This window comes from Muscardinus avellanarius (genome assembly GCF_963383645.1).
Source record: "Muscardinus avellanarius genome assembly, chromosome: 1".
Taxonomy (NCBI): Eukaryota; Metazoa; Chordata; class Mammalia; order Rodentia; family Gliridae; genus Muscardinus; species Muscardinus avellanarius.
Genome location: NC_137786.1, coordinates 150,109,991 through 150,136,908, shown reverse-complemented (window position 1 = coordinate 150,136,908; position 26,918 = coordinate 150,109,991). Strand labels below are relative to the sequence as shown.

At 38.9% G+C, this 26,918-nt stretch overlaps 1 protein-coding gene across 2 annotated transcripts in view; it reads left to right on the top strand.

Moving 5' to 3' along the window:
- Positions 1 to 22,521, top strand: part of DYNC2H1 (dynein cytoplasmic 2 heavy chain 1) — a gene marked incomplete at both ends in the record, with an annotated part of 293,921 nt that extends 271,400 nt beyond the window's left edge. For both annotated transcript variants that reach the window (XM_080694845.1, XM_080694844.1), the window contains 4 exons: positions 1,861 to 1,970; positions 2,864 to 2,945; positions 14,545 to 14,661; positions 22,363 to 22,521. In XM_080694845.1, the coding sequence (XP_080550971.1) occupies positions 1,861 to 1,970; positions 2,864 to 2,945; positions 14,545 to 14,661; positions 22,363 to 22,521 (468 nt within the window). The remainder of the gene's footprint in view (positions 1 to 1,860; positions 1,971 to 2,863; positions 2,946 to 14,544; positions 14,662 to 22,362) is intronic.
- Positions 22,522 to 26,918: the final 4,397 nt, after the last annotated feature.

Below are 26,918 nucleotides of genomic sequence, written 5' to 3'. Positions count from 1 at the left end.
GCACAGGCTGGAGTTGGCGGGCCGGTGGGAGAGAGGTCCGCGGGGCCGCGGGCCTGCCCCGGTGATGGGAGCGCGCAGGCCGGCAGTGCGGCCCCATCCTGGGTCTGCGGGCGCGGTGGGCGCGGCGCCAGGCGCAGAGAAAGCCAAGGCGCGCCAAGTGGCACAGTGCGGTGGGGTCCGCGGACGCTCGGGGCCGCGGGCGTGCTCGCCTGGGCTGGGGCTGGGATGGCAGAGGCCCGCCCAGGCGCGGTCTTGTCCTGGCGCGCTGCTCGGTGGGTCGGCGCCTAGAAGCGGCGGGCGCCCATTACAGCAGAAGCAGCTCAAGCCGCGGCGTGCCGCGGGCGGGCGGGCGCCGCAGCCCATCCCGGTGGAGGCGGCGCCGGGTACCTTTTTTCAGCAGTTTGTAGAAGTCCGCGGGCCGGGCGGGCGGGCGCGCAGAGAGGGGATGGAAAGTCCGAGTCCAGTAAGCGCAGGTTCAAAGGCCAAAATAGGTACGTCGGGTTTCATCGGCACCAAAATGTAAAATTGTAGAAAAATGCGGGGTGCCCCACTAGCATAGAGACATGCCGAGATCCATAATAAATTACGAGAGGCTTTATTCGTGGGGGTCAACCCCCAGCCCCCGCGTGGCCGCGGGGGCCGGTGGCCGGCGGGAGAATACCTCCCTCCCTCTCCGGGTCCTCTCTGAACTCCCTCTTCCGGGGCGGGAGGCCTGGTCCCCGGAATTGCAGGCTCCACCTTCTAGCTTCGGCCCTGCCCCCTGTGGGGTAGGGGGGTGACTCACACCTTACAAATAAGTGTTGCAGATTTTGTGGCTTATGGTTTTTGTTCTGTTTCTGATTTTGTATCATTGGTGGTGATGCTGGAGATTGAACCCAGGGACATTCTACCTTCAAGCTGCGGCCTCAGCCACTTTTACTGTTTGAAACATGGTCTTGCTAGGTTGCTAAGAGTTTCATTAACTTGCTGAGTCTTTCCCCAGATCTGCAATCCTCATGTTCGGCCTCTTAAGTACTAGCATTACAGGCATGCACCACCATGCACAGCTTTTTTGATGCCTTTGTTATTTGCCCCAAGTGTCAATTTTTGAAGTATTTATCACACATAGTTTATGCTGATGTATACTACTTCAAACATGGTATGGGTTTTAAAAATAGAAGAAATTTTTTTTTTTTTTTTTTTTTTTGGTGGTACTGGGGGTGGAACCCAGAGGCTTTCTGCCTCCGGGCTATACTCCCAGACCCATTTTATATTTTATTTGGAAACAGGGTCTCACTAAGTTGCTGAGAGCCTCACTAAATAGCTGAGGCTGGCTTCGAACCTGTGCTATCCTCCTGTCTCAGCCTCCCAAGGGCGGGGATTACAAGCGTGTGCCACCATGCCCAGCTATAAATAGAAGGAATTCTAAAACACTTATAATTTGTTGACAAATTATTTGTTTGTGAACATACCCTCTACTTTGATACTTGATTACATAAGGCAAATTTACTATCACATCTGAATTTGGAACGCTAATTCAGCTCACATTGTCGGGATTGAGGATCCTTAGGATCCTTAGGATCACTGGCCCAAACTAACATGTTATAATTAAAAGTAACTTTATGTTTTAGACTTATTTTAAGCAAATTTTTACCAGCAAAAGGCTGTGCACAAAAGTTTATTTATAATAGATGAATAGTGTACCAAATTATTATGTCAGGCTTTATAAGGTAAAGTGAAAAGCCTATTTCTTTTTTTTTTTTTCTAGACATCATCTCCAAGCATTTGGAAGCTGCTTAACTGTCTCACTGAAATGGTTTATGCATAATTCTGATTTATTTTTCAAAAATATGTGTTTATGTATTTATTTCCCCCTTCTAGAACTGGGTAGAGAAAGCTGAGAAGCAGGCTCTTCTCTCTGATACGCTTGACCTATCAGAACTCTTTCATCCAGACACATTTCTTAATGCTCTTCGCCAGGAAACTGCAAGGTAATTAAAAATGAAATACTTTACTTATTTGTTCCTGAGAGCAATTATATTTTGTTTTATTCATCTCTGAACACATTACCTTGATTGACAAAAAATACGTGTTAGAATTGAAAAAGTTGTGTTATTCCCAAGTACTTTACTTTTAAAAACACAAATAATGTTACTTTTAATTTTAAAAATATTGCTTTTAATTGTAATGTAGTTTACTAGAATTGAAAATCATGAAATTAAATTTAAAAATGTGTTCACTTATGTAGGCCTGTGTTCATTATGAAGCTAAGTACATTTAAATGAAGTTATATAAGATTAAAAATACTCTCTCATACTAACCATTTTCAAAGTATGTAGAGGTGGCTACCATTCTAGATTGCATGAAAACATATTATATTTGCAGAAAATTCTGTTGGACAGCAGTTATGAGGCATCATGGTAAAGAATAGGATCTGATGGTCAAGATCAAATTCATTTTATTCAGATTCTAATTATCATATGTAGACCATAATTTTAACACATTAGAATGTAGAATAAGAGAAAATACCAAAAATATACTGAACAAATTTGGTTGCTTAGTTGCTCAGGTGGATTTTTACCTTAACAAAATACTGACACAAGAATAACTTTAAAAACTTTATTTGAAGTCTATGACATTATGAATAATTCATGCATAATCGTATTTGCACATTTTAAATATTTTAGCTCATAATAAATAAGAATACTTCTTCAACTTCTTATTGTATTTTACTTCCTCAGATTTTCTTTCTTTACGTTTTGGTTCTGGAAATTGAACCCAAAGCTTCACACAACTAAAGTACACACTCTACCACTGAATTATATCTCCAGCCTTCCTGAGAATTATTTGTTCATAACAGACATTTGATGCTTTACTTTTGCAGGGCAATGGGTTGTTCTGTGGATAGCCTTAAATTTGTAGCCTCATGGAAAGGTCGACTTCAAGAAGCAAAGCTGCAAATTAAGGTATTAATTTTAGATGTTTATTTGTCTTTATAGCATATTACTGAGAAAAGAGATTCTGAAATTCCTATCTCAAAGTCAGCTATCTTTCTAGTAGTAAGATCAGCTGAGATAGATTATATTACCAGTGTAAAAAAAAATCAAAGTTGAGTTAGTATAGATTATAATGCAAAATTTTCTAATGCAAAAATATTAATACCACCAATGAAAAGATGATGAGTGTTATATTTAGAAAAATATGACCTTGTGTGCTATGTAATGATATACCTCTAAATCATAACTACATGAGTAATTTGAGGGAGAAAAAAGGGAAAATGTGAAATAATCAAATAGTGAAAAGGTCAGTCATGTTCACATATAGAATGGTCGACTTTGAAAATTCTAAACTTTCCAAAATTCATATTGAAAAAGTCTTTTTTGTTAAAATACTTTATGGGTGCATTGTAGTCTCATGTAGTTGAGAGTAATCATAACATAAATGTACACAGCACTTGGCGAGCTTCCCCCTGCTCCCTCCTCTGCCCCATATGTGATATTGAGATTGGCACTGGTAATTTCACATTCATATACAATGTCAATGGAAGTATTTTGTTTAAAACCTTTCTATGGCTAGGTATGCTGGTGGTGGTGCCTATAATCTCAGTAATTGGAAGGCTGAGACATAAAGATTGCAGGCTGGAGGTCAGCCTCAGTAACTTAGCAAGACCCTGTTTCACATTAAAAAAATAAAAAGAGTTGGAGATGTAGCTCAGAGGTAGAACTCCCTTGAGTTCAATCACCAATTAGAAAACAAAGTCTTTTTATTGCATTCTGTTGCTCAAAGATCTAGCCTAAATTCAAAAGGTAAAAAAAGAAATCCCAACTCTGGCTGAAAGCAGCAGCAAAGATCACATTTATGCATACTAAGAATTCCTGGCCAAATTTTGTACCCTTCTACAATATTATTATTATTATTATTATTATTATTATTATTATTACTATTAAACTGTGATATTGAGGATTATGATGCTAATATAAGGAAAGACCATCAGAACAGTGGAACACAGTAGAGAGGTCAGAAACAGACTTATGCTTGGATGAAATATGGCATACTATAAGGTGGACGAACTTTAAAAACATTATGTTAAATGAAAGAAGTCAGCCACAGAAAACTACATATTGTATGATTCTATTTATATAACATGCTTAGACTAGAAAAATCTATAGAAACGGAAAGTAGATTGATGATTGCCTAGGGTTGGGTGGCAAGGAGAAGTTATTGAGTTGAGCTTTAGGGTACTAGCTTTTTTTAGGAGTGATGAAAATGTTCTAAAATTGAGCATAGCTATGATACCACAACTGTGAGTATCCTAGAATTCATTCAGTTGTATATTTTAAATTGAAAACTTATGTGAGTTATATCTCAAGAAGATATAATGTAGTATATTTTGAAAAGATTAACAGTTTCATTTTGACTCAGAGAAGCTTCAATAGTTTTTTTGGTAAAACCTGCATATGTTGCATAAAATATAAAGTAAATTCTGTTATTTGACATTTTAAAAATATTAACAAACTAAACCATGTTACTGCCACCCCTATTTTTTCTAACTGAACTGTATTAGAGATCATATTATCTTTTTCTCATTCTAAAATCATGACTTTTTACTATGTATGCTCCAGTTGGTGATTTCAAATCAGATAACAATGGAATCTTATTTTCTCACTGCTATCATTTATTAGAGTGTCAATAAGTCTTTGTAAGCTAGCATTAAAATATTGCTCAGATTTTTTTTTACTGGCTAATAAGTTTATGTTTAATACTTGAGAATCATTATGAATGTGCAGATTTAACTTACTCAAGAGATATGGTATTTAGGTAACTATACTCATATAGAAAGCAACTTTGATAACTCTAAAAATAATCTGTTACTTAAAATTTTACTCTAATAAATATTTTATTCTAATAATTATCACTGTACATACATCTTTCAAGTTTTGTAAGCAATATGATATTTGTAGTGTGAACACACACACATGCAGGCACATGCATGCAAAAATACCACTGAGCTATATACTTCCAGTCCTTTTTCTGTTTTACTTTGAAATAGGGTCTAAGTTTCATTACATTGGCCTGGAACTTGAGATCCTCTTGTCTTAGCCTCCCAGGTACTGATATTATAGGCATGTCCAACTGGGTGTTGCTTTTTGACATTATTATATGTTCATTACATTTTCAAAAACAAGAATGTCTGTAATTCTATAAATGTCTGAAATTTTAATAAGATTTATGATATTTTCAATTAAAATTAAGCTTAGACTTTAGGTTCAGTTAAAGCATATAAAGTCAAATATCAGAATGCAGAAATGGTATTTAAAACAGAGCTAAGCTGGGCGTGGTGGCCCACGGTTGTAATCCCTGGGCTTGGTAGGCAGAGACAGGAGGATTGCCAGCCATGCTGGCTTAAGAGACCCTGTTTCCAAATTAAAAAATAAAAAAGGGACCAGGCCTCTGGCTCTGACCATGGGCAGGTGGGCAGGCGCTGGAGGGGCACCCTTCGGCGACCCCCTCCTCACCCGGAAGGACCCTGTGGTCCGGGCCTCAGGCCCCGACCCTGGGCAGGTGGGCAGGCGCTGGCGGGGCACCCCTAGGCGACCCCCTCCCCACCTGGAAGGACCCTGTGGTCCGGGCCTCTGGCCCCGACCCTGGGCAGGTGGGCAGGTGCTGGTGGGGCACCCCTAGGAGACCCCCTTTCCACCCGGAAGGACCCTGTGAAAAAGAAAAGAAAAAGAAAAGGAAAAAAGGAAAATATCAAAGAGGGGTCAAGGAGGCCGTGGCGGATGCCAGGATACTGGATATGCAGACAAAATTTATCCAAATGAACTGGAATTATTGGAAAAAATTCCCCGCTAAGGAGGACTGCTTCTTCTCTACATTGTTAAGAATCTTGGACATCACCTTTAAGGAGAGAGACTTTAGTGGAGACCAAGGAGAAAGGCGGTGCCGAAAGCAGTCTCTGCGTTGGTGGTGGAGACTTGTATTCAGGAGAAGCAGAAATCGGATCCTACCAACCTTATTTCTTTGGAGAAATTATACCAAATGTCGAATACTACCATCGCGCATTTTTAGGAACACTGGACAACATTCAAAGTGGAAAAAGAGCTTTGGAAAGATTTGAAATGGTGGAGGCAGTGGCAATGGCAGTGGCCAGTACTCAGGGGAGGCAGAGATCTGATGCATTACACCTGGAACCTTTGAAGTAATGACCCCAGAGGCAGAATGCTACCACTACGCACCCTCAAGAACATGGGACAAATGGTTGGGCGAAGAGGGTGCTCAGATTAGAGCCTGCCAAGGGGTGAGGCCGGCGACAGACACAGCAAAGCTGGGATTGGAGCCTGCCTTGAGGCAAGGCCGGTATAGGGCTTCTGAGGCTGGGATCGGCGCCTGCTGAGGGGTTAGGCCGGTGCTGGGACCAGTGAGACTGTAATTGGAGCCTCCCATGAGGCAAGGCCGGTGCTGGGGCCTTAGAGGCCTAGATTGGAGCCTGCCGAGGGTTTAGGCCGGTGCCGGGCCCAGCAGGGCTGGGGTCAGAGCTTACCATGAGGCAAGGCCGGTGCTGGGGCCTCTGAGGCTGGGATCGGAGCCTGCCAAGGGGTTAGGCCGGTGCCAGGGCCAGCGGCCGGCATCAGAGCCTTCCATGAAGCAAGGCCGCTATTGCCTCCGAGGCTGGGATCAGAGCCTGCCAAGGGGTTAGGCCAGTGCTGGGGCCAGCAAGGCCGGGATTGGAGCCTGCCTTGAGGCAAGGCCGGTGCTGGGGTCTTTGAGGCTGGGATCAGAGCCTGCCATGAGGCAAGGCCGGTGCAGGGGCCTCCGAGGCCGGGATCACAGCCTGCCAAGGGGTCAGGCCAGTGCTGGGGCCTCTGAGGCTGGGATCGGAGCCTGCCTTGAGGCAAGGTTGGTGTTGGGGCCTCCGAGGCTGGGATCAGAGCTTGCTGAGGGGTTAGGACGGTGCCAGGGCCAGTGGCCGACATCGGAGCCTTTCGTGAGAAAAGGCCACTATTGAGGCCTCCAAGGCCGGGATCAGAGCCTGCCGAGGGGTTAGGCTGGTGCTGCGGCCAGCGAGGCTGGGATCGGAGCCTGCCGCGAGGTAAGGCCGGTGCTGGGGCCTCCGAGGCCGGGATTGGAGCCTGCCGAGGGGTCAGGCTGGTGCCGGGGCCAACAGCCGGCATCAGAGCCTTCCGTGAGGCAAGGCCACTATTGAGGCCTCCAAGGCCGGGATCAGAGCCTGCTGAGGGGTTAGGCCAGTGCCGGGGCCAGCGTGGCCGGGATCGGAGCCTGCCGTGAGTCAAGGCCAGTGCTGTGGCCTCTGAGGCCGGGATCGGAGCCTGCCGAGGGGTCAGGCCGGTGCCGGGGCCAACAGCTGGCATCGGAGCCTTCCGTGAGGCAAGGCCGCTATTGAGGCCTCTAAGGCCGGGATCAGAGCCTGCTGAGGGGTTAGGCCAGTGCCGGGGCCAAGAGCCAGCATCAGAGCCTTCCGTGAGGCAAGGCCGCTATTGAGGCCTCCAAGGCCGGGATCGGAGCCTGCCGAGGGATTAGGCTGGTGCCGGGACCAGCGGAGTGCATTAGAGCCTGCCGCGAGGCAAGGCCGGTGCCGGGGCCTCCAAGGCCGGGATTGGAGCCTGCTGAGGGGTTAGGCCGGTGCCGGGGCCAGAGGCTGGCATCGGAGCCTTCCGTGAGGCAAGGCCGCTTTTGAGGCCTCCGAGGCCGGGATCAGAGCCTGTCGAGGGGTTAGGCCAGTGCTGGGACCAGCGAGGCCGGGATCAGAGCCTGCCGCGAGGCAAGGCCGGTGCCGGGGTCTCTGAGGCCTGGATAGGAACCTGCCGAGGGGTTAGGCCGATGCCGGGGCCTTCGGCTAGCATCGGAGCCTGCCATGAGGAAGGCCGGTGCTGGGGCCTCCAAGGCCAGGATCGGAGCCAGCTGAGGGGTTAGGCCAGTGTCAGGGCCAGTGAGACCAGAATTGGGGCCTCCCATGAGGCAAGGCCGCCGCTTGAGCCAGCGAGGTCTGGATCAGTCCACCGGGTAGCCAGGCTACAACTGGGGCCGTCAAGTGTGGGATCGGTATTTTCAAAGTGGCATGCACAGAGAAATATTGCAGATAATTAAAACCAGATGCTTCTCCTAATCAGCAATAACTAGGAGGAAAGGGGCAACAGGAAGTGGTCGAGCTATAGAAAGGGTCCTATAGTGAATCAATTAAGGTGACCAATCAGAGGGTATGGAATAGGGGAGGATGGAGCCTCATTAAAAAGCAGGAGGTACATAAACATATGTATCAAAGTTAATCACCAAACAAGCATGGGATCGAGGGGGGTGGAGGGAATGGGATGGGGGCTGGATGAGGGCTAATGGGATGATGTGTGCTTGTATATCCTCTCAAGTCTTATATTCCAATGTGATGTATGATTACAATGCACCAATAAAAATAAATTTAAAAAAATAAAAAACAAAAATAAGGAGAGAGACCAGTGGAGTAGTGGAAGGGATTGGGGGAAGGGGGAAGGAAAAGGGGTATTACAGAAGAGGAGAAAGAACAAATTATGTCATATGCATTTATATCACTGTTAATCTCACTATTGCTTGTAATTATAATGCATCAATAAAAATATATCAATACTGTTAAAAAAATAAAAAATATATAAAAATAAAAAAGTATAAAAAAATACAGAGCTAAACCAGGCATGGTGGTGCATACCTGTAATCCTGGTACTTAGAAGACTGAGACAGGAGGATTGCAGGTTTGAGGATAGCCTTAGCAAGTAGTGAGATTCATCAACCTAGAGAGACCCTTTTTCCAAATAAGAAATAAAACCAGGCTGGGGATGTAGCTAAAAGATAGAATGCCTCTGGGCTCAATCCCCATTAACCCTCACACACACACCAAAAAAAAAAAAAAAAAAGCTAGTTTTTATATTTTATTCAGATATAGGAAGCTAAAATGTAATGTTTAAAATATAATTTATGGCCGGGCGTGGTGGCGCACGCTTATAATCCCCACGCTTGGGAGGCAGAGACAGGAGGATCACGCAGGTTCGAAGCCAGCTGCGCATGCTGGCTTAGGAGACCCTGTTTCCAAATAAAAATGTAAAAATAGGTCTGGGAGTATATGTAGTCCGGAGGTAGAAGGGCTTCCAGGAACCCCAGCACCACCAAAAAAACAAAACAAAACAAACAAAAATTAAAAAATATATATAATTTATGTTGTGAATATGGTTTTAATTTCTTTCATTTGTTAAACTTAGAATAATGTGATAAAAATATAATATTCTTTACAATCCATTTATTCAGTTATTAATCCAAATAAATATATATTTATATGTGGTGATACAAAGATGTTACATAAACCTATTGTCTATTGGTTAAACCCTATTGGGAATTAGATATTAAAGATTATTATATTAGACAAGTAATTATTATTAGCTGTTATAACTGTAATAATGGGGTATAATGGCACTATGAGAATGTGTCTTAGTTATAGAAACCAAGAAAATATTCCCAAAGAAGTAAAGTTTAAGGGGACATCTGCAGAAAAAAACAATGGTTATTTAGGAAATATTGATAAGAATTGCGCAGAGTAGAAGGGATTGTGCTGAGCTGGAGAGAAGACTGTGTTCAAGGCTCCAGCTGAAACCATGGAAGGTTAGAAGTCTGCTGTCGAGAAGAAGAAACTGACACTGGAGGATTAGGTGGTACCCAGATCACAAATTTTATTTTAAGTTATTTTTGAACATTAATCTCAGGACAGCAGAAAGCTATTGAAGAATTGTAAGATGCAAGAGAATGACATGATCAATTTTTTTTGAAAAACTGATTTGATAACACACACCTTATCCAGATTGAATCATAAGTAGAAAACTTGAATAGACCAAGAGCAAGTAATGAGATTTAATCAGAAATATAAAGTCTCCACCAAAGAAAAGCCCAGGACCAGAGAGGGCTTCACTGCTGAGTTTTACCAAACAAGGAAATAATACAAATTCTCCTTAAGTTATTTCAAACAGTGGAAGAGTAAAGAATTCTTCAAAACACATTCTGCAAGACCACTATTACTCTGATACCAAAACCAGACAAGAACATGCAAAAGAGAGAGAGAGAGAGAGAGAGAGAGAGAGAGAGGGAGAGAGAGAGAATGGTATGCTGATATTTTTTTTTTTTTTGGTGGTACTGAGATTTCTGGAAGCCCTTTTCCCTCTGGGCAACACTCCCAGACCTTTTTTTATTTATCTGGAAACAGGGTCTCTTAAGCCAGCAAGGCTGACTACGAACCTGCGTGATCCTCCTGTTTCCGCCTCCCAAGTGCTGGGATTACAAGCATGTGCCACCACACCCGGCATATGCTGATATTCTTAATGTATACAGATGCAACACAATAGTAGCAAACTGAATTGACACATTAAAAAGATCATCCACCATCATCAAGTAGGAGATTAGCAGGACTCTCTAAATTTTAACTTAATTTTTTTAAGGCCAAAATATTTCATAAACATTAGGGGCCTATATCACTAAAGGTTATAGTAAAAGGAATATTAAGCTTAAGTATAAAAAATTTTATTTATCCCAGCTTTTGCATTTACAACAAAGTTGCTTATCTTTTTTTTTTTTTTATTGGTGCACTGTATTCATACATCATAGTGGGATACAAACTTTTGTAGACATACATGCACACATCGCCCAGTCAGCCCCCACCCGATCCCCACCCCATTCTCTCCCCATCCCTCCCTCCCATGCTTGGCTTAGTGGTTGACATCTAGTATTATAGCAATTTATCCAAAATTAAAAATGATAATCTCACATAACAGTTTCATTTGTCTGATACCAAGCTTTTGATGACTTAAAGATAACATTTCAATATTTCTTTTTACTTTCTTTCTTACCAGAGAATATTTTTTTCTATTTTTTTAGGTGAAACTATCATATATTTATATATTTATTTTTCAGGAAAAAAATCTATCCTAATATGGAATATGGACTCTAGATACCCAAAACGATCTTGAAAAAGAACAAAGCTAGAAGATATATATTTTCTGATTTCAAACCATATAAAGCTACAATAATTGAAACAGTGTAGTACTATTCTAAAGGCAGATATATAAACCATTGGAGTTAAATAAAAGCCTAGAGCTAAATTCTTCCCTATATTGTCAAGTTATTTTTGACAAGGTTTCCACGAACATTTGGTGGTGGAAATAAAAATCTTTTAACTAAATATTGTTGAAACATAATAATTACATGGAAAAGAATAAAGTTGGACCCTTACCTAATCCCATATACAAATATTAACTCGAAATAGATAAAAGACCTAAATATAAATCTTAAGACTATAAACTTTTAGGAGAAAATCTGGGTCATAAAACCTCACAACATTGAAATTGGCAGTGATTTCTTGGATATGATTTCAATGGCACAGGCAACAGAAGAGTATACAAACTCCCTAAAAAATAAAAAAAAAAAATTGTATATCCAAAGACAATGTAAACAGAGTTAACAGTTACTAATAGAATGGGATAAAATATTTTCAAATGCTATATCTGAAGGTATATTAATATTCCAACTAGAAATCCTAAAAATTAACAACAATAAAGGCAAACAATACCATTTAGAGATAGGTAAAAGACTAACATAAATAATGAATCTCCACAGATAACCAATCTTAGTTGTCTGTTGGATGGAAACTCTTGTTTCTCTGGTTCTGGTGTGTGTTACCTATTTCTTCTTTGTAGTTAATCTCTTTGAGTATTTTCTCTAGTGCTGGTTTTGAAGACATAAATTCCTTCAGTTTCTGTTTGTCATGGAAGCTTCTTATTTCTCCATCTAATTTGATAGAAAGTTTTGCTGGGTAGGAAATTTTTGGCTGGAAGTTGTTTTCTTTCAGAGTTTGGAATATGTTCCTCCAAGCCCTTCTGGCTCTCATGACTTGGTTTGGGAAGTCTGGAGTGATTCTAATTGGTTTGCCTCTGAATGTCACTTGGCCCTTTGTTTTTGTTGCCTTTAAGATTCTCTGCTTGGCTTCCACATTGGTCATTTTGACAATTATGTGATGTGGGGATCCTCTTCTCCAATCCTGTCTAAAGGGAGTTCTATAAGTTTCCTGGACCTGTGTAACCACCTCTTGCTCTATGTTTGGAAAATTTTCTGCTATTACTTCCTTGAAGAGATTGTTGATCCGTTTGGTTTCACCTTCTTTTCCCTCCTCTATTCCAATTATTCGTAGGTTAGCTCTCTTAAAACGGGCCCATATTTCTTCAATATCAGATTCCTGCTGTCGGATATTTTTTTCTAGATTAGAAACTATGCGTTCATTTTTGGAATGATCATCTTCTAAGAGCGAGATTCTGTTCTCCATGTGTTCTAATCGGTTGTTTGTGCTTTGAATTGAGGCCTTTACTTCATTAATTGCATCCTTTATCTGTTTTTGGCTCTCTCTGAGTTCTTTTCGAAGCACCTCTATTATTTCTACAGTTATTTTCCTGATTTTATCTTCTAGAAATCTCTGATTTTCTGTTTTATCGGGTTCTGATGTTGTGGGATTGTGGGCATTCATTGCTCCAGTATTATTCCTCTTTCCCATTATTTCGGGAGTTTGTGCCTTCTCTGGGTTCTTCCCTTGGGTCACTATGACTTCACTTAAGGTGTTCTGGATCTTGAGTCTGTAGTATCTCAGACCCCACTACTCCTTTACTGGGTTGTATCACAGAGTCTCTGACCCAGAGAGTCGATAGAGGCTGCTTTAGACTCTGGGGAATGATGCCAGGTTGCACGTTCTCCTATGGTGTGATATCACTGCCACCGCCACTCCCCCACTGGGTCAAGTCCCAGGGAGTACAGTACTGGGATTTCTCCTCTGTGGCCCGCAATTTGACTCACTGTTCTTGAGTACGCAGATGTAGCTGTACTGGATTCGGTGAATTCTCTGCTGCTGCCGCCGGTGGCAATATGGCGCCGCTGCTATGCCCTCGGCCGTGAGGCTGGCGTATTTCTTCTTGGTTTTGATTTCCACTCTGAATCCCTGCAGCGTGTGCTGAGCTCAGCCACTGGGAGCTTTAGATTTTACCTGCGGCGAGAAATCCCGCCTGGCTGTTCCGCAGCGGCTCACCTCAGCTTGCTCTAGCCACCCGATGAACTCGCCGCTGCCGCCGGCAGTATGGCGCTGCTGCCGCGGCCTCGGGCATGAGGCCAGTGTATCTCCTTTGTGGCTCTGAGCTCTGTTCTCAGTTGGCTTTCTCTCTGGAGCCTGGTGATTTTTTTGTTTCTCTGGTGATAGTGTTTTCTGGCTATGAAAGGCGCTGATTTTGTGGTAATGGAGATTGGTTGTTAGCGGGGCTCTTAAGCCCCGCTTTTCTCGGTCACCATCTTCCCGGAAATCTGTTGCTTATCTTTTCCATGCAGCCTTACTATAAAACTAAAGAGATAGTTATTGTAAATTAAGGCATACTCTCCTAGTACATCCTAGTACACCAGCCACGTCCTAAGTATAAAAGAGCTGAAAATGATCTTAACTCTTCCCACTATGTTCCTTTGACTTTAAATGCTATAGTTACTTCATTTACAGATGCTCATCAATTTGTCGTGGGTTATACGCCAATAAACCTCTAAACTGAAAATATTTTTAAATGCCTTTAAAATGCCTAAGCTACTGAACGCCATAGCTTAGCCACACAGTACACTTTGTGACTGAGAGTATCTTACCACATCTTGCTGGCCTAAGGAAAGATCAAAATTCAAAGTATGATTTCTACTAAATATGCATCACTTTTGTACTGTCGTAAACTCAAAAACTTGCAAGATGAACCATTATAAGTTGGAGATCAACTGCAGTACGTTAAAACTTGAAGGTATCATATAATATTTATAAGATTGCTTATATTTTGTACCAAATATAGACTATGAGAATATAGATGTGGCTCTGAAGACAAACTGTTGGAAGAGCTATGAATCCAAAACACTACATTTGTTGCCTTTAGATAGGGGAGAGTAACACTGGAAAAACTAAAGAATTGAGAACCAAGAAATAGGAAGCTTATATTACCAATAGAACCAGAACTATATTTTCGCTTTCAAAAGTTTCTCAATTTACCCCAGGGTAATTTAGAGAATACATTAACTTTCTCTTTTTTATCCACTCAGCTGTAAATAACATGTTAAGAGTTTTCCCCACTAAACTTTTAAAATTTTGTTCTGTTCTTTAAAAGACGATGTTAGAATTCCAAGCAGGGGACACAGGTTTGGTCTCTAATTATGCGCTTTGTCACCCTTCCTGGAGAAAGAATAATTTGGGGGTTCTTCTATTATGTTTCCGTTAAATCTAAGGACAAACACCTGTGCTGCTGTAACTGGTGACTTTTTGGTTGTTTCCTAAAAGTGAGAATTTAGTGCAAAGAGTTCAGTGAACAATGGTCCAGAGCCTTTCTATTTTGTTCTCCAGTAAAATGCTATAATCTTTCTTTATAGTACTTACAATACATGGCCACATCGGAAGTGTTACCTTTGTTCTTTTTTAGATATAACACAGTAACTCCTGACATTTGAATTCATGTTTTAACAGTTTGTATGTTGTTCCCATGGCAGATCAGTGGCTTATTACTAGAAGGATGCAGCTTTGATGGAAATCGGCTTTCTGAAAATCAGCATGATTCTCCTAGTGTGTCATCAGTTCTCCCTTGTTTTATGGGCTGGATTCCACAGGTAATACATTTCTTTCTTTTTTATTTTTTATTTTTCTCTGTACTGGGGATGGAAGCCAGGGGCATTCTTCCTCAGAGCTACACCCTAGCCCTATTTTTTTCTTTATTTTGAAACCAGGTCTCACTGAGTTGCAAAGGGCCTCACTAAGTAGCTGAGGCTGTCTGTGAACCGTGATCCTCCTGTCTCAGCCTCCCAAATTCTGGGATTACAAGCGTGCACCACCACGCCTGGCCCCAGGTAATACATTTCTAAAATGCCATAATTTTTAATTCTATCAATTCACTTTAGGAGTTTATCTTTTCAATAAGATATTCTTGGCATGTATATTTTTGTTTGCTTTTTAATCTTACCTGCATTTGAAAAAATTTGCAGTCAAAAATATTTTATCCTTTATAATTTTTAAATGTACAGTACATTTTAAAACCATTTTTGGAAAAAAATAATACAGTTTTGATTTCTAAAGAATAATAGTCTTTTTCAAATGATGTGAACCACTGTGTGTTGTGTTCATTTTCAGAAATGTGCTAAGTGCTTCATATAATTTACTCTCCAAAGCAACTGGGCAAGACAGAGATATTTTTCCCATGTTCAAATGCATAAACATGTGTCTTTCTAAGTTAGGGAATTTCTAACAGTAAGGTGTACAAAATGTGACCAAATAAAGGTGCTAATAAAGATGTAGGGCTTTGTATCATACCAGGGCATTATACGGCTGATAGGCAGATGAAGAACAAAACCTTCAGTTATGGAAGGCATTTTCAACAGGGTAACTTGCCTTTAAAATAGGACCTACTTGTAGATAAAGCACATAACATTTTTCTTAACTATGAAGTTTAAAAATGCAAGTATTAATATATACAGATAAACTAATCCTGTATCTAATTAGTAACAACTATTTCATGTATTGCTCACTGTAAGAAAAATAAATTTTCTCATTTGAGAAATAATGCATTGAAATTTTTAGTTATATTTTTTTTCTAAAGCAAAAATCAAAATCACCTAAATATTTACTTTTTGGGGGAAAATTAAAGATGTAGCAATAATTAACAAAATATTCAGAGCCCTCCAAGAATATCTTCTCATCCAAAAGAGCAGACATTGCTGTAAGACCTATTTTATTCCCATCTCAGATTCATTTTATCCAATATTACAGTGATAGTTAAGGAGGTTGAAAGAATATTTGTTGTATTTCAACCTTCCTATTAGTTCCTATGAGAAATTTCTATAACAAAAATTGATAAATTATGAGAAGCAGTGGGACTTTACTCTTGTCAGAAATGGCACCCTTCTCAATTCATGTATCATTTCTATTCAGTTATATTTTTCATACTTAACAAAATCAGAATTAGAATTAAAAGCTAAAAACAATTTGAAATATAGCCCATGTAAAAAGAGGTAAAATGAATTTGGGTATTTAGTTTACAAAGAGGTTGCTTAAAGGCAATATGAATTTTTTACTACATATATATTACATATATATGTAGATTGTATATATATATGTACATATATATACACATATATATATATGTACATATATATATACATATATATATGTACATATATATAAAAAAATATATATATATATATAATGATTTTTCCCTAGGCTTTTTTACTTAAGTTTTTTTACTTCATTTTTTTACTTGGGAGGTTGAAATAGGAGGATCACAGATTTGCGTCCAGTCTCAGCTACTTAGTGAGGCCCTCGATAACTTAGTAAGACCCTGTTTTAAAATAAAGTAATAAAAAACAGAACTAGAGCTCAGAGATAGAATGTCTCTGGAACAATCCCCAGTACTGCATAATAATAATAATAATAATAATAATAATAATAATAATAACTATTATTATAAAACAAAGAAAACAGGTTTTAAAAATTATATAAGTGGCCCAAGATCACATAGTTTAATAAATAGGCAAATGAGATTCAAATCCAGGTCTGTCTCTCTTAACCCCTTAATCTGATACAGAGCCACCCTAACAGTATAAAAGGGCCTGGAAAACAATGGTCCAAAGGCCATTCTGGTTTACTGCCTATTTTTTAGTAGTCCAAAGCATCAACCTTTTTCACATTTTTATAAAATTTCAAAACTTGGAAGAATAACACTTCATGACAAGTGAAAACTATATGAAATTATATTGCAGTGTTCCAAAATATAGTTTTATTTGGAAAGTAACCATACCCATTTGTAGACATATTGTCTATGACTGTTTTGAGGCTATAACAACAGAGTTGAATAATTATATTGGAAACCTAGTGGTCCACAAATCCTAAAATATTTCTTCTTTTTTCCTTTAGAAAAATGTTGCCAACCCTGAATAAACTATTAAAATCTCTAACTTCTGCTTCGTTTAAGTAGTATTTTGTCCAGGAAAGTACTTTTAGGGTAGATGCATTTTTACTATGAGGAAAAGAAGCCCCATATAATCAAAAAAGCATCAACACTAATTTACATAAGCTAAAGAACAAGCTGTGTTTGTCTTTGCTCCTATGCTCTCTTTGTTATAGAAAGTCCAAAATTCAAGCTCTGGTAGAATAATACAGCTCAGAACTTTGATGACTACATGTTTTTAGGTCAGAAAGAGGTTTTTAAAAATAAATTATATCTACAATTTTATCTTATATCCAATAATCCCAAATAGCTTCATTCTAGGAAAATTTGCCCACTAACCCACCTACTTGCGTATTTTGAAGAGCAACAGTTTGGGTAGCAAAAAATTATAGAACTGCTTTTACATTGTTTTAATACATGATGATAGGATGAAAGGATATCCACAACAAACTCTGAAAATTATTGGGGGAAAGGGGAGGAGGAACCTCTATCATTGCTTCTACTTAGATGCCTTGTACTTGGCGAATTAACACAATTGGAATTATGCATTCTCAAGGAGAAGTGAAAGTAACCAAGACACTCTCGGTCCCTATTGGTGAACTGTTTCCCTAGTCTCTGTTTATCATTATACATGATAATACAACCTGCAGTTGCATTGCTCATCTGTACTTGCATTCATTCATTCATTCATTCATTCATTCATTCATTCATTCATGATGCAGATTCTTAAAGCTGTTCCAGTCCCAGCTCACTGCTGCTGGCTAACATAGCCAAGTTAAGATATTGCTAAGGTATTTTACCCATAAAAGCATTAGCTTTTTCCAAAGTATTTATCAACATGTTTTTATACATTTATACTAGTTCTTTGTGAAGAATTATTCAGTAAAAAATTTAAATAAATAAAATATACCTTTAAAATTAAAAGAATAAATACAGTGTTCCCTTTGAAAATTATTGCATTAAAAGCTCTAAGTACTCCCCCCCCCAAAAAAAAAATCACCTACACACACCCTTGTTAAACCAGACATGGTGGCACATGACTGTAATCCCAGTACATGGGAGACTGAGGCAGGAGGATCACTGACTAAAGGACAGCCTTAGCAACCTAGCGAGACCCCATTTCAAAACAAAAAAAGAAAAGAAAAGAAAAAGAGGCCTGAGGATGTAGCTCAGAGGTAGAATGCCTCTGAGTTCAACCACCAATGCCACAAAGGGGCGGGGTGGCTCCACACCTTCCATCAGTATGTAGCATTTGGGAGGCACTGCTTTATGACATACACCAGTCACAGATAATGCCCTGTTTCTGCATGTTTATCGGCCCCACGGTAATGAAGTAGTCCTGAACCAGGACTCCAAGGGCCTAGGCCCTTGAACAGGCAACTAGAAAAACTGTTTCATTCTCAGGGAAAATACAACTATCATATGATGCCACAGATACTCGGGAAAAGTCACTGTATTACTTTATATCAGTGATATCAATGTTAAAATATATCATGTAGCCAGGCATGGTGGCACAGGCTTGTAATCCCAGCATTCAGGAGGGAGGCTGAGACCTGAGGATCGCGGTTCAGGGGCAGCCTCAGCTACTTAGCGAGGCCATTCGCAACTCAGTGAGACCCTGTTTCAACAATAAAAAAAAAAAAAAGACACACACAAAAAAATAGGGCTGAGGGTGTAGCTCAGAGGCACAATGCCCCTGGGTTCCATCCTCAGTACTGCAAAATAAATAAATAAATAAATGAATAAATAAATAAATAAATAAATAAAATATCATGTATATCAGAAAATATATTGAACTCTTTAACTTGTACACACTGGTTTAAAAGCAACAAATATTAGATGAGCAGGGTGACATTTTTTGCTTGTTAGTGCTGTATTAATGAAAAACATGAACAGAGTATCATTCTAGCAATATACACTTTTTTTTTTTTTTTTTTTTGCGGTACTGGAGGTGGAACCCAGGGACATTCTACCTCTGAGTTACACCCCCAGCCCTATTTTTTTTATACTTTATTTTGAAACAGGGTCCACTGAGTTGCAAAGGACCTCACTAAATAGCTGAGGCTGTGCGTGAACCACGATCCTCCTGTCTCAGCCTCCCAAATGCTGGGATTAAAGTGTGTGCCACCATGCCCGGCTCTAGTAATATGAACTTTTAAATGCATTTTTGATGGAGCAGTCTTTCAAAGTATTCATGGGTAGAAAGCTGTATTGTTTCCTGTTTTGAAATATGTGTATTTTTTCCCAAAATTGACTTAGTTTTTTCTACTTATACATTAAAACTCTAGTTTACTAATATCTTTTCTTTTAAAAACAAACAAAAATAACTATTGACTTGATTTATAAATACTCAAAAATGCATGTGTTGGAATAAGTTAGATGGACTATACATAAACCAATGAGAAATATATTTTGTTTTGCCTTTATTTATATGTTTCATTATAATAAAAGTTGGATTAAAATTGACCACATAGTAAACATAGTCAGTAGTTTTATTCTGTTTTTAGTTTTATTTTGTTGTTTCTTTTGGTTTATTGGCTACGTTTTATCTAATACTACAATTTTTCCTTTCTTTTTTTTTTTTTTTTTTGTAGTGCTGGGGATTGAACCGAAGGGCATTCTACCTCTGAGCTATACCCCCAGCCCTATTTTTTATTTATTATTTTGAAACAGGGTCTCACTAAGTTTCAGAAGGCCTCACCAAGTTGCTGAGGCTAGCTGCAAACCTGAAGTCCTCTTGTCTCAGCCTTCCAAGTACTGGGATTACAAGCATACTCCACCACCCTCCGCTGATTTTTCCTTTGTAAAATGTATTGTCTTCCTTCAAATAATTAACATATTACTATTTGTAGAACACACATGCTTTTAAGTCTTTTTGTCTGGGGCATGAGAAGTTAATTTTATTGTGAGACATTCAGACTTACCTTAAATACTTTTGAGAGGGAGAGAAATTATACAGCATGCTTTTTCACATAAAACAGTTTTTATTTATGAAAGATTAGTCTAAATGAATATAAAATTTCAAGTTTTAGCTTCCTTATTGAGCCAAGCCAACCAGTTTCTGTTTTAATAAAACTATGGCATATGTGAACACATCAACTGTATTCAAGTATAATATATAGATTTTTAGTTGTTAAATTTTAGTTAAGCAAAAAAAATTGCCTGTATGTCATTAATATGAATTATTTGAACTTACTCCATATCTCTTGCATTAGTTGAATTCAATGTGATAATAGTTATTAATACAATTTTAATTTTACCCAAATATTTTAGCTTAGCAGGGTCTTAATGTTTTGTCTGATAAGATAAACAGATTAAAGTGGGTATTGGGCCTGGCGTGGTGGTGTAGCCTGTAATTTCAGTACTTGGGAGGCTGCAACAGGAAGATTGCAGGTTCATGGGCAGCCTCAACAACTTAGTGAGACCCTGTTTCAAAATAAAACATAAAACAGTTCTGAGGGTCTAGCTCAGAGGTAGATGTTCCTGGGTTCAATCCCCAGTACCACCAAAAATATATATATATATATTTTTAAGAGCATATTTGGTTATAAGAATCTATTTCTTATCTAATTGTGCATATCTAAATCTAATATGATATGCACAAGGAACTGTGCTAATCATGAGATGCCAAGTATACTTAATTCTGCTTCAACCATTTATTTATTGGTGACTTCAGAACAATTGTACTCTTTTAGAAAAATGATAACATTATGACTTCAGAACTTTATGAGCAATGACAAGCAAAATGTCAAGACACTGCTGCAGTGCTTTGCTTTAAAACACTGGAGGTACGGAGAGAATGACTGTCACCTCATTTTTTTGTGTGTGGTTTCTTCCTTTTTCATAATTTACTTTTACTGGTACATTGTAATGTCACCTCACTTTATTTATCTATTTATTTATTCATTTATTTATTTATTTATTTATTTTTGTGGTAATGGGGCTGGAACCCCAGGGGCAGTCTACCTCTGAGCTACACCTCCAGTCCTGTTTTTTATTCTTTATTTTGAAACAGGATCTCATTCAGTTGCAAAGGACCTCACTAAGTAGAGAGGCTGTCCCTGAACCGAGATCCTCCAAATACTGGGATTAAGAGCCTGCGCCACCACACCCGGCTCGGCTCACTTTAAAACAAACAGAAACTACAAGCAGATTTGGAAACAGATACAAAAACATAGTAAATTTGGAGTTAACGTGCAAAGAAACAACTTTACATGATTGTTAAATTCCTCCTTTAAAAGAAATTTAGGCATTCAAAAGAAGAAATAGGACAATCTTCTGAAAGAGAGGAGATTGGAAAGAAAGCAGTAGCATTTCAAGACATTTCACTGTGATGTTTCTGTTTCACTTTCACTTATTGAAGTAACGGGAAGCAAAGCAAATATGATGTGGCAGAGAAAGACAAGTCAAGACCTTTCCAGGAATTAAAAACTGGCAGTCAGATCACTTTGGTCCAACAAATATGTACTGTTTGCTCTTTGCTAAAAAATATAGAGGCAACACCGAAAGAAAGCTGGAACTAGATTATTAACCTTAGCATTGCCTAGGGAGTTATGGCAATTACAGTCATTTCTGAATCCTAAAGCTTTGCCATTTAAGGAGAATTGGAGAGGAGGGAAGAGATTAGTCAGTGACCCACAATGTTTGAAAATTCTCTTTAGACCAATTCCTGCACTTTTTTTCTGTAGCCTTACATAGGATTCATTTTGTCCTGTAACCGTTGTTAGGTTAACATATCTCAGAGTAGTAGTTTTTTTCATTTGACTTTCTGAAGTACTCATTTTTGCAAAAATTATATTCTAGAAATTTTATGTATGAGTATTTTTTTCAAACTGAACATTAAGCTACAAAGATTATCTTCTCTATTTATGCTTATGCTAAAATGCTTAACCCTGTGTTAGGCACGCTAGCATAATACAACACTCTGACATGTGTAGCTACCTAAGTAAGAGAGTCATCAATGCAAACATGGATATAATTGGAAATATTAGGGAGGGAGGATATATTTATCTATTTGAGGATTTATTTATTTATTTATTTATTTATTGCATTACTGCAGTTTGAACCCAGGGGCATTCTACCTCCGAGCTACACCCCCAGCTTTATTTTTTATTCTTTATTTTAAAACAGAATTCCACTAAGTTGTGGAGGGCCTCACTAAATAGCTGAGGGTGGCCATGAACCTGTGATCCTCCTGTCTGAGCTTCCCAAGTACTGGGATTACAGTATACAGTGAGATAGAAGGACAGATTAATCTTTTTAAAAATATTTCATAATAAAATATTAAATAAAATGTATTAATTAGTAGTTTGTAATAATCTGATTTTAAATTGTATATTGTTCTTTTTAAAAACATTTTGTTTTTAAACAGGATGCATATGGTCCATATTCCCCTGATGAGTGCATCTCTCTGCCTGTGTACACAAGTGCCGAGAGGGATCGTGTGGTCACCAATATTGATGTTCCATGCGGGGGCAACCAAGACCAGTGGATCCAGTGTGGAGCAGCTCTATTTCTGAAAAATCAATAGACTCTAATATCTCTGAAAGGTGTCTTAGCAAAATGAGTCATTGTTTAAGCTTTAAATAAAATGTATATTCTGTCTACATTTGAAATGTTAGTTCAGAATTTTAGCATATGGTTAACCTCTATTATTGGTTTCTTTGGGTTTTTATTTGAATGTGGAATAACAGCACTGCAATGACTGAATGGAGTTAATGTTAAATGGAATTAATGTTAAAATCCCTTTGATAACATTAAATATTTTTATGAGAAGTACATTTATCCAATGGCTGAAAAAATTATTTTTAGTAAGATGTTTAAAATTCTATAAGGAATCAGCATGTAGATTGTAATTTTCATAAAATAAATATTTAAAAATATCAATAATTTTTAAAAATTCCTGGACAATATGAATCTTAGGCTTCAGACCTCTTTGAAGAAGGTACAAACAGCCCAGTGATGGCAGAGAAGTTTTCTGGTTTCCCCAGACTAGAGGAGACACCCCTCTGGAGAAGAGATAAGCCGTGGCCTGTGTGTGGCTTGTGAGCACCCACACGGGGCCAAGGCAGGCAGGATGCCTGGGTCACACGTCAGTGCTGAATACATTACAGGATGATCACTAGCCGGGTCTGGGCTGGCAGCGTGTACACGGAAACCATGTTCTGAGTGCACAGTTGGGACAAAAAATGATATAGTATAAAAGAAACAACAAAATCCTATTGGACTCTGGAATTGGAAAAAATAATTATTTTCTAGGATAAAAGAATGGGGCAGAAAAGGTGATATTAGAGCTGAGCTTTGAAGTATGGATAAAATGGCAACAAGCAAAAATAAGGTCATTTCAAGCAATGGGGACAGCGAGCAGATATAAGAAATGAAAATGCATGCTGTATCTTGGGAATTTAAAAAAGTCCAGTGAAGTAGAAGAGTACAGAGGGTGAAACGTGGAAATGGCAAGTGGGAGAAAACTAGTTTAATAAAGTAAATTGAATTGTTTATCAGGGCTCTGAATTCTAATGAGCAATTGGAAAGTATTAAAAAGATTTTAAGAAGAATAGTATAATCCTAAAAGACTAACTTTTAAGATTTTAAATTCATATAATGGATCTATTACTTATTTATATAATACCCTTCTAGTTATGATTACCTCAGACCCTAAAGTTTATAAAATTGTTTATAGAGTTTACCTCCTAATTTTTTAAGCGTTATTCTCATTTTACAGATGAAGATTGAAGACAAAAGTTACATGATTTGCCCAAGATAATATAAACATTTCTACACTGTATATATCTTTATTGGGTAAAATATAGAATAACAAGAATAGAACCAAAGCTGGGCGTGGTGGTGCACGCTTGTAATCCCAGCACTTGGGAGGCTGAGACAGGAGGATCACACAGGTTCGAAGCCAGCCTCAGCTACTTAGTGAGGTTCTCAGCAATTTAGTGAGACCCTGTTTCCAAATAAAGTATAAAAATAGGTCTGGGAGTATAGCCTGGAGGTAGAAGAGCCCCTGGGCTCCACCCTCAGTACCACAATAATAATAATAATAATAATAATAATAATAATAATAATATCAAAAAATGTCAGTATCTTAGGTTATTTCTTCCTCACATAATAATCCAGAACAGGCATTCAGTTTTATGGGTCAGTTTTTCTCTCTGTAATCACAGGAGCAACCACTGATGTCAATCCTGTCATCTTAAACTATATGGCTTTTAAATCTTGGCATTGACATTCTAATCCTCTATAAAAGTTGTAAGCATACAGGAATACACCCGGAAGGATTTTGTGGGACATATCTGGAAATGTTATATCCATCATATATGTTAATATTTTATTATGACCTAATTACATACTGTACCTAATTTCTAGGGTAGCCAAGGAGGGCAGTCAGTTGAGAGCTCTCAGTCTCTCTGCTACAACCCTACCCAGTGAAAACTTTGAATCCATTATAGAAATTCATTCAGTGCAATTACATAATATCACTTAAGAGTTGAGAGGCATAAGTCTATAATCAGGCATAAGTCTTGAATCATTTCACTGCAAACATCATTCTTATGAATTATAGTAGTCCTCCTTTATCAATGTGGGTGAGGGTCTAAGATCCTCCGTGCACACTCAGAACTACACACAATACTAAACCCTATACATTGCACATTTTTGTACATAAATACGTATCTATAAAAAATTTAAATTGTGAATTGAATATAGTAAGAAATTAACAAGCCAGCCTGGTGGCTCATTCTTGTAATCCCAATAGTTGGGAGGCTGAGACAGGAGGATCATGCAGGTTTGAAGCCAGCCTCAACTACTTAGTGAGGCCCTCTGCAACTTAGTGAGACCCTCTTTTCAAATAAAATATAAAAATAGGTCTGGGAGTGTAGGCTGGGGGTAGAAAGCCCTGGGGTTCCATTCCCAGTACCACAAAAAAGAGATTAATAAAAAATTAACTGTACTAATATAATAAGAGTTAAGTGGATGTGGCCTCTCCCATTCTCTCTCAATATCTAATTGTACTTTCACCTTTTCACTTAACAGAAACACTTTATAACTTCTCTTTGGCATATCTAAATTGCCCACCATCACTACTGCCCTTGTGCTTTAGGGCCACCATTAAGTAAAATAATGGTTACTTGAATACAAGCACCAGGCTACTATGACAGTCAAAGACTGAGGTGACTGACTACTAAGTAACTTACATGTAGCTAGCATATACAGCTTGGATATAGTAGACAAAGCATGGCTTTTGGGGCAGAGTGGGACTTCTAGATTTCATCATGCTACTCAGAATAGCACACAATTTATTTTATTTTTTGGTGGTACTGGGATTTCTGGGGTTTCTGGAAACCCTTCTACCTCCAGGCTACACTCCCAGACACCTATTTTTTATATTTTTATTTGGAAACAGGGTCCTCTTAAGCCAGCAAGGCTGGCTTCAAACCTGTGTAATCCTCCTGTCTCTGCCTCCCAAGTGTGGGGATTACAAGCGTGCACCACCACACCTGGCGTAATAGCACACAATTTAAAACATAAATTGTTTATTTATGGAGTTATCTATTTAATGTTTCCAGGCTGGAATCTGTAAAGCAGTCCTACAGATATAAGGAACATCCTATATAGCATTTTTTTTTTGGAAAAAATGTAGTGTGGATTAAATCCAATGATATTCTACCTTCAAGCCACAAGCCTAGCTCATATATATATAATTTGAAACAAGTTCTTGCTAAGTTGCTGAGGGTGTCACTAAGTTGTTAAGACTGGCTTCCAACCTGTGGTCCACCTGTGTCAGCCTCCCAAATACTGGAGTGGCAAGTGTGCACCACCATGCCTGTCTCCTGTATAGCACTTAAGTTCAGCAAAGTAATACAAGGCAGATATTGGTCAGATCTCACTGTCATGGTTTGGATTTAAAATGTTCCCAATGCCTGATGAGTTGGACAAGACAGCCATGTTTTGTGGTGGGACACAGCTCCTTAGGAAGGGTTCCAGGGGTGGCTGAGAACTGTTTTCTCAGCTGGGTGCTCAGACCTTGCTTTCTGCTCCTGCTCACTGTCTTACTGTCTTTCTTTCCCTATGCTCCCTACCATGAGGATCTGCAGCCACACCTTCTCCTTGCAAGTTAGCCTAACATGGACTTAAATCTCAAGCACTGTATGCCCCCAAATAAAATCCTTGTTTTCTCTATTTTACATGCCTGGTGTTTCAGTCACAGTGGTGAGAATACCACGAAAACACCCAAGAATACAAAGATGGAACAACATATACTCTGCCCACGTGGTTTAAGAGCTGAGCTGATAAGATAGCGATGCATGTCAAAACATCTCTTCACTGTAAATTATTCTGATATTAATACTGCCATATCAGCTTTTCTTTTACATATACTTTTATTAGTATTTTGTAATTATACATCACAATGACATTCAGAGTGACAGGAAAATTAACACGGTAATTTTCTAAGTAAAAGACTTAGCAAGCCAGGATTGATGGTACTTCTTTTTACAAATAGCAGGCATCTATGAAGAACCTAAAGACTGTTCTTCAAAGGGAAACCCACCATTCATTTTAAAATGGGTAATAAAGTTCATTATTTCTATTCACCATTGTGTAAAGGTCTTATTTAGCACCAAAGGACAAACAAAGGCATAACTGAAAACAAATAGAGAAAAATATGTTCAGCAAAGAAACCGTTAGCACTCATTTCTGCCACCAACACTCCATCTTTCAATTTTTGTAATCTTTTCACACATACACGTCAACTAAAAGTTTCAAAGACAGAAATTGAAGTTTCACTCTGTTAAATGTTCCTAAACAAGAATTCTCAGACAGGCGTGGTGGCGCACACTTGTAATCCCAGCATTTGGGAGGCTGAGACCAGAGGATTGTGGTTCGCAGACAGCCTCAACTACTTAGTGAGGCCCTCCACAA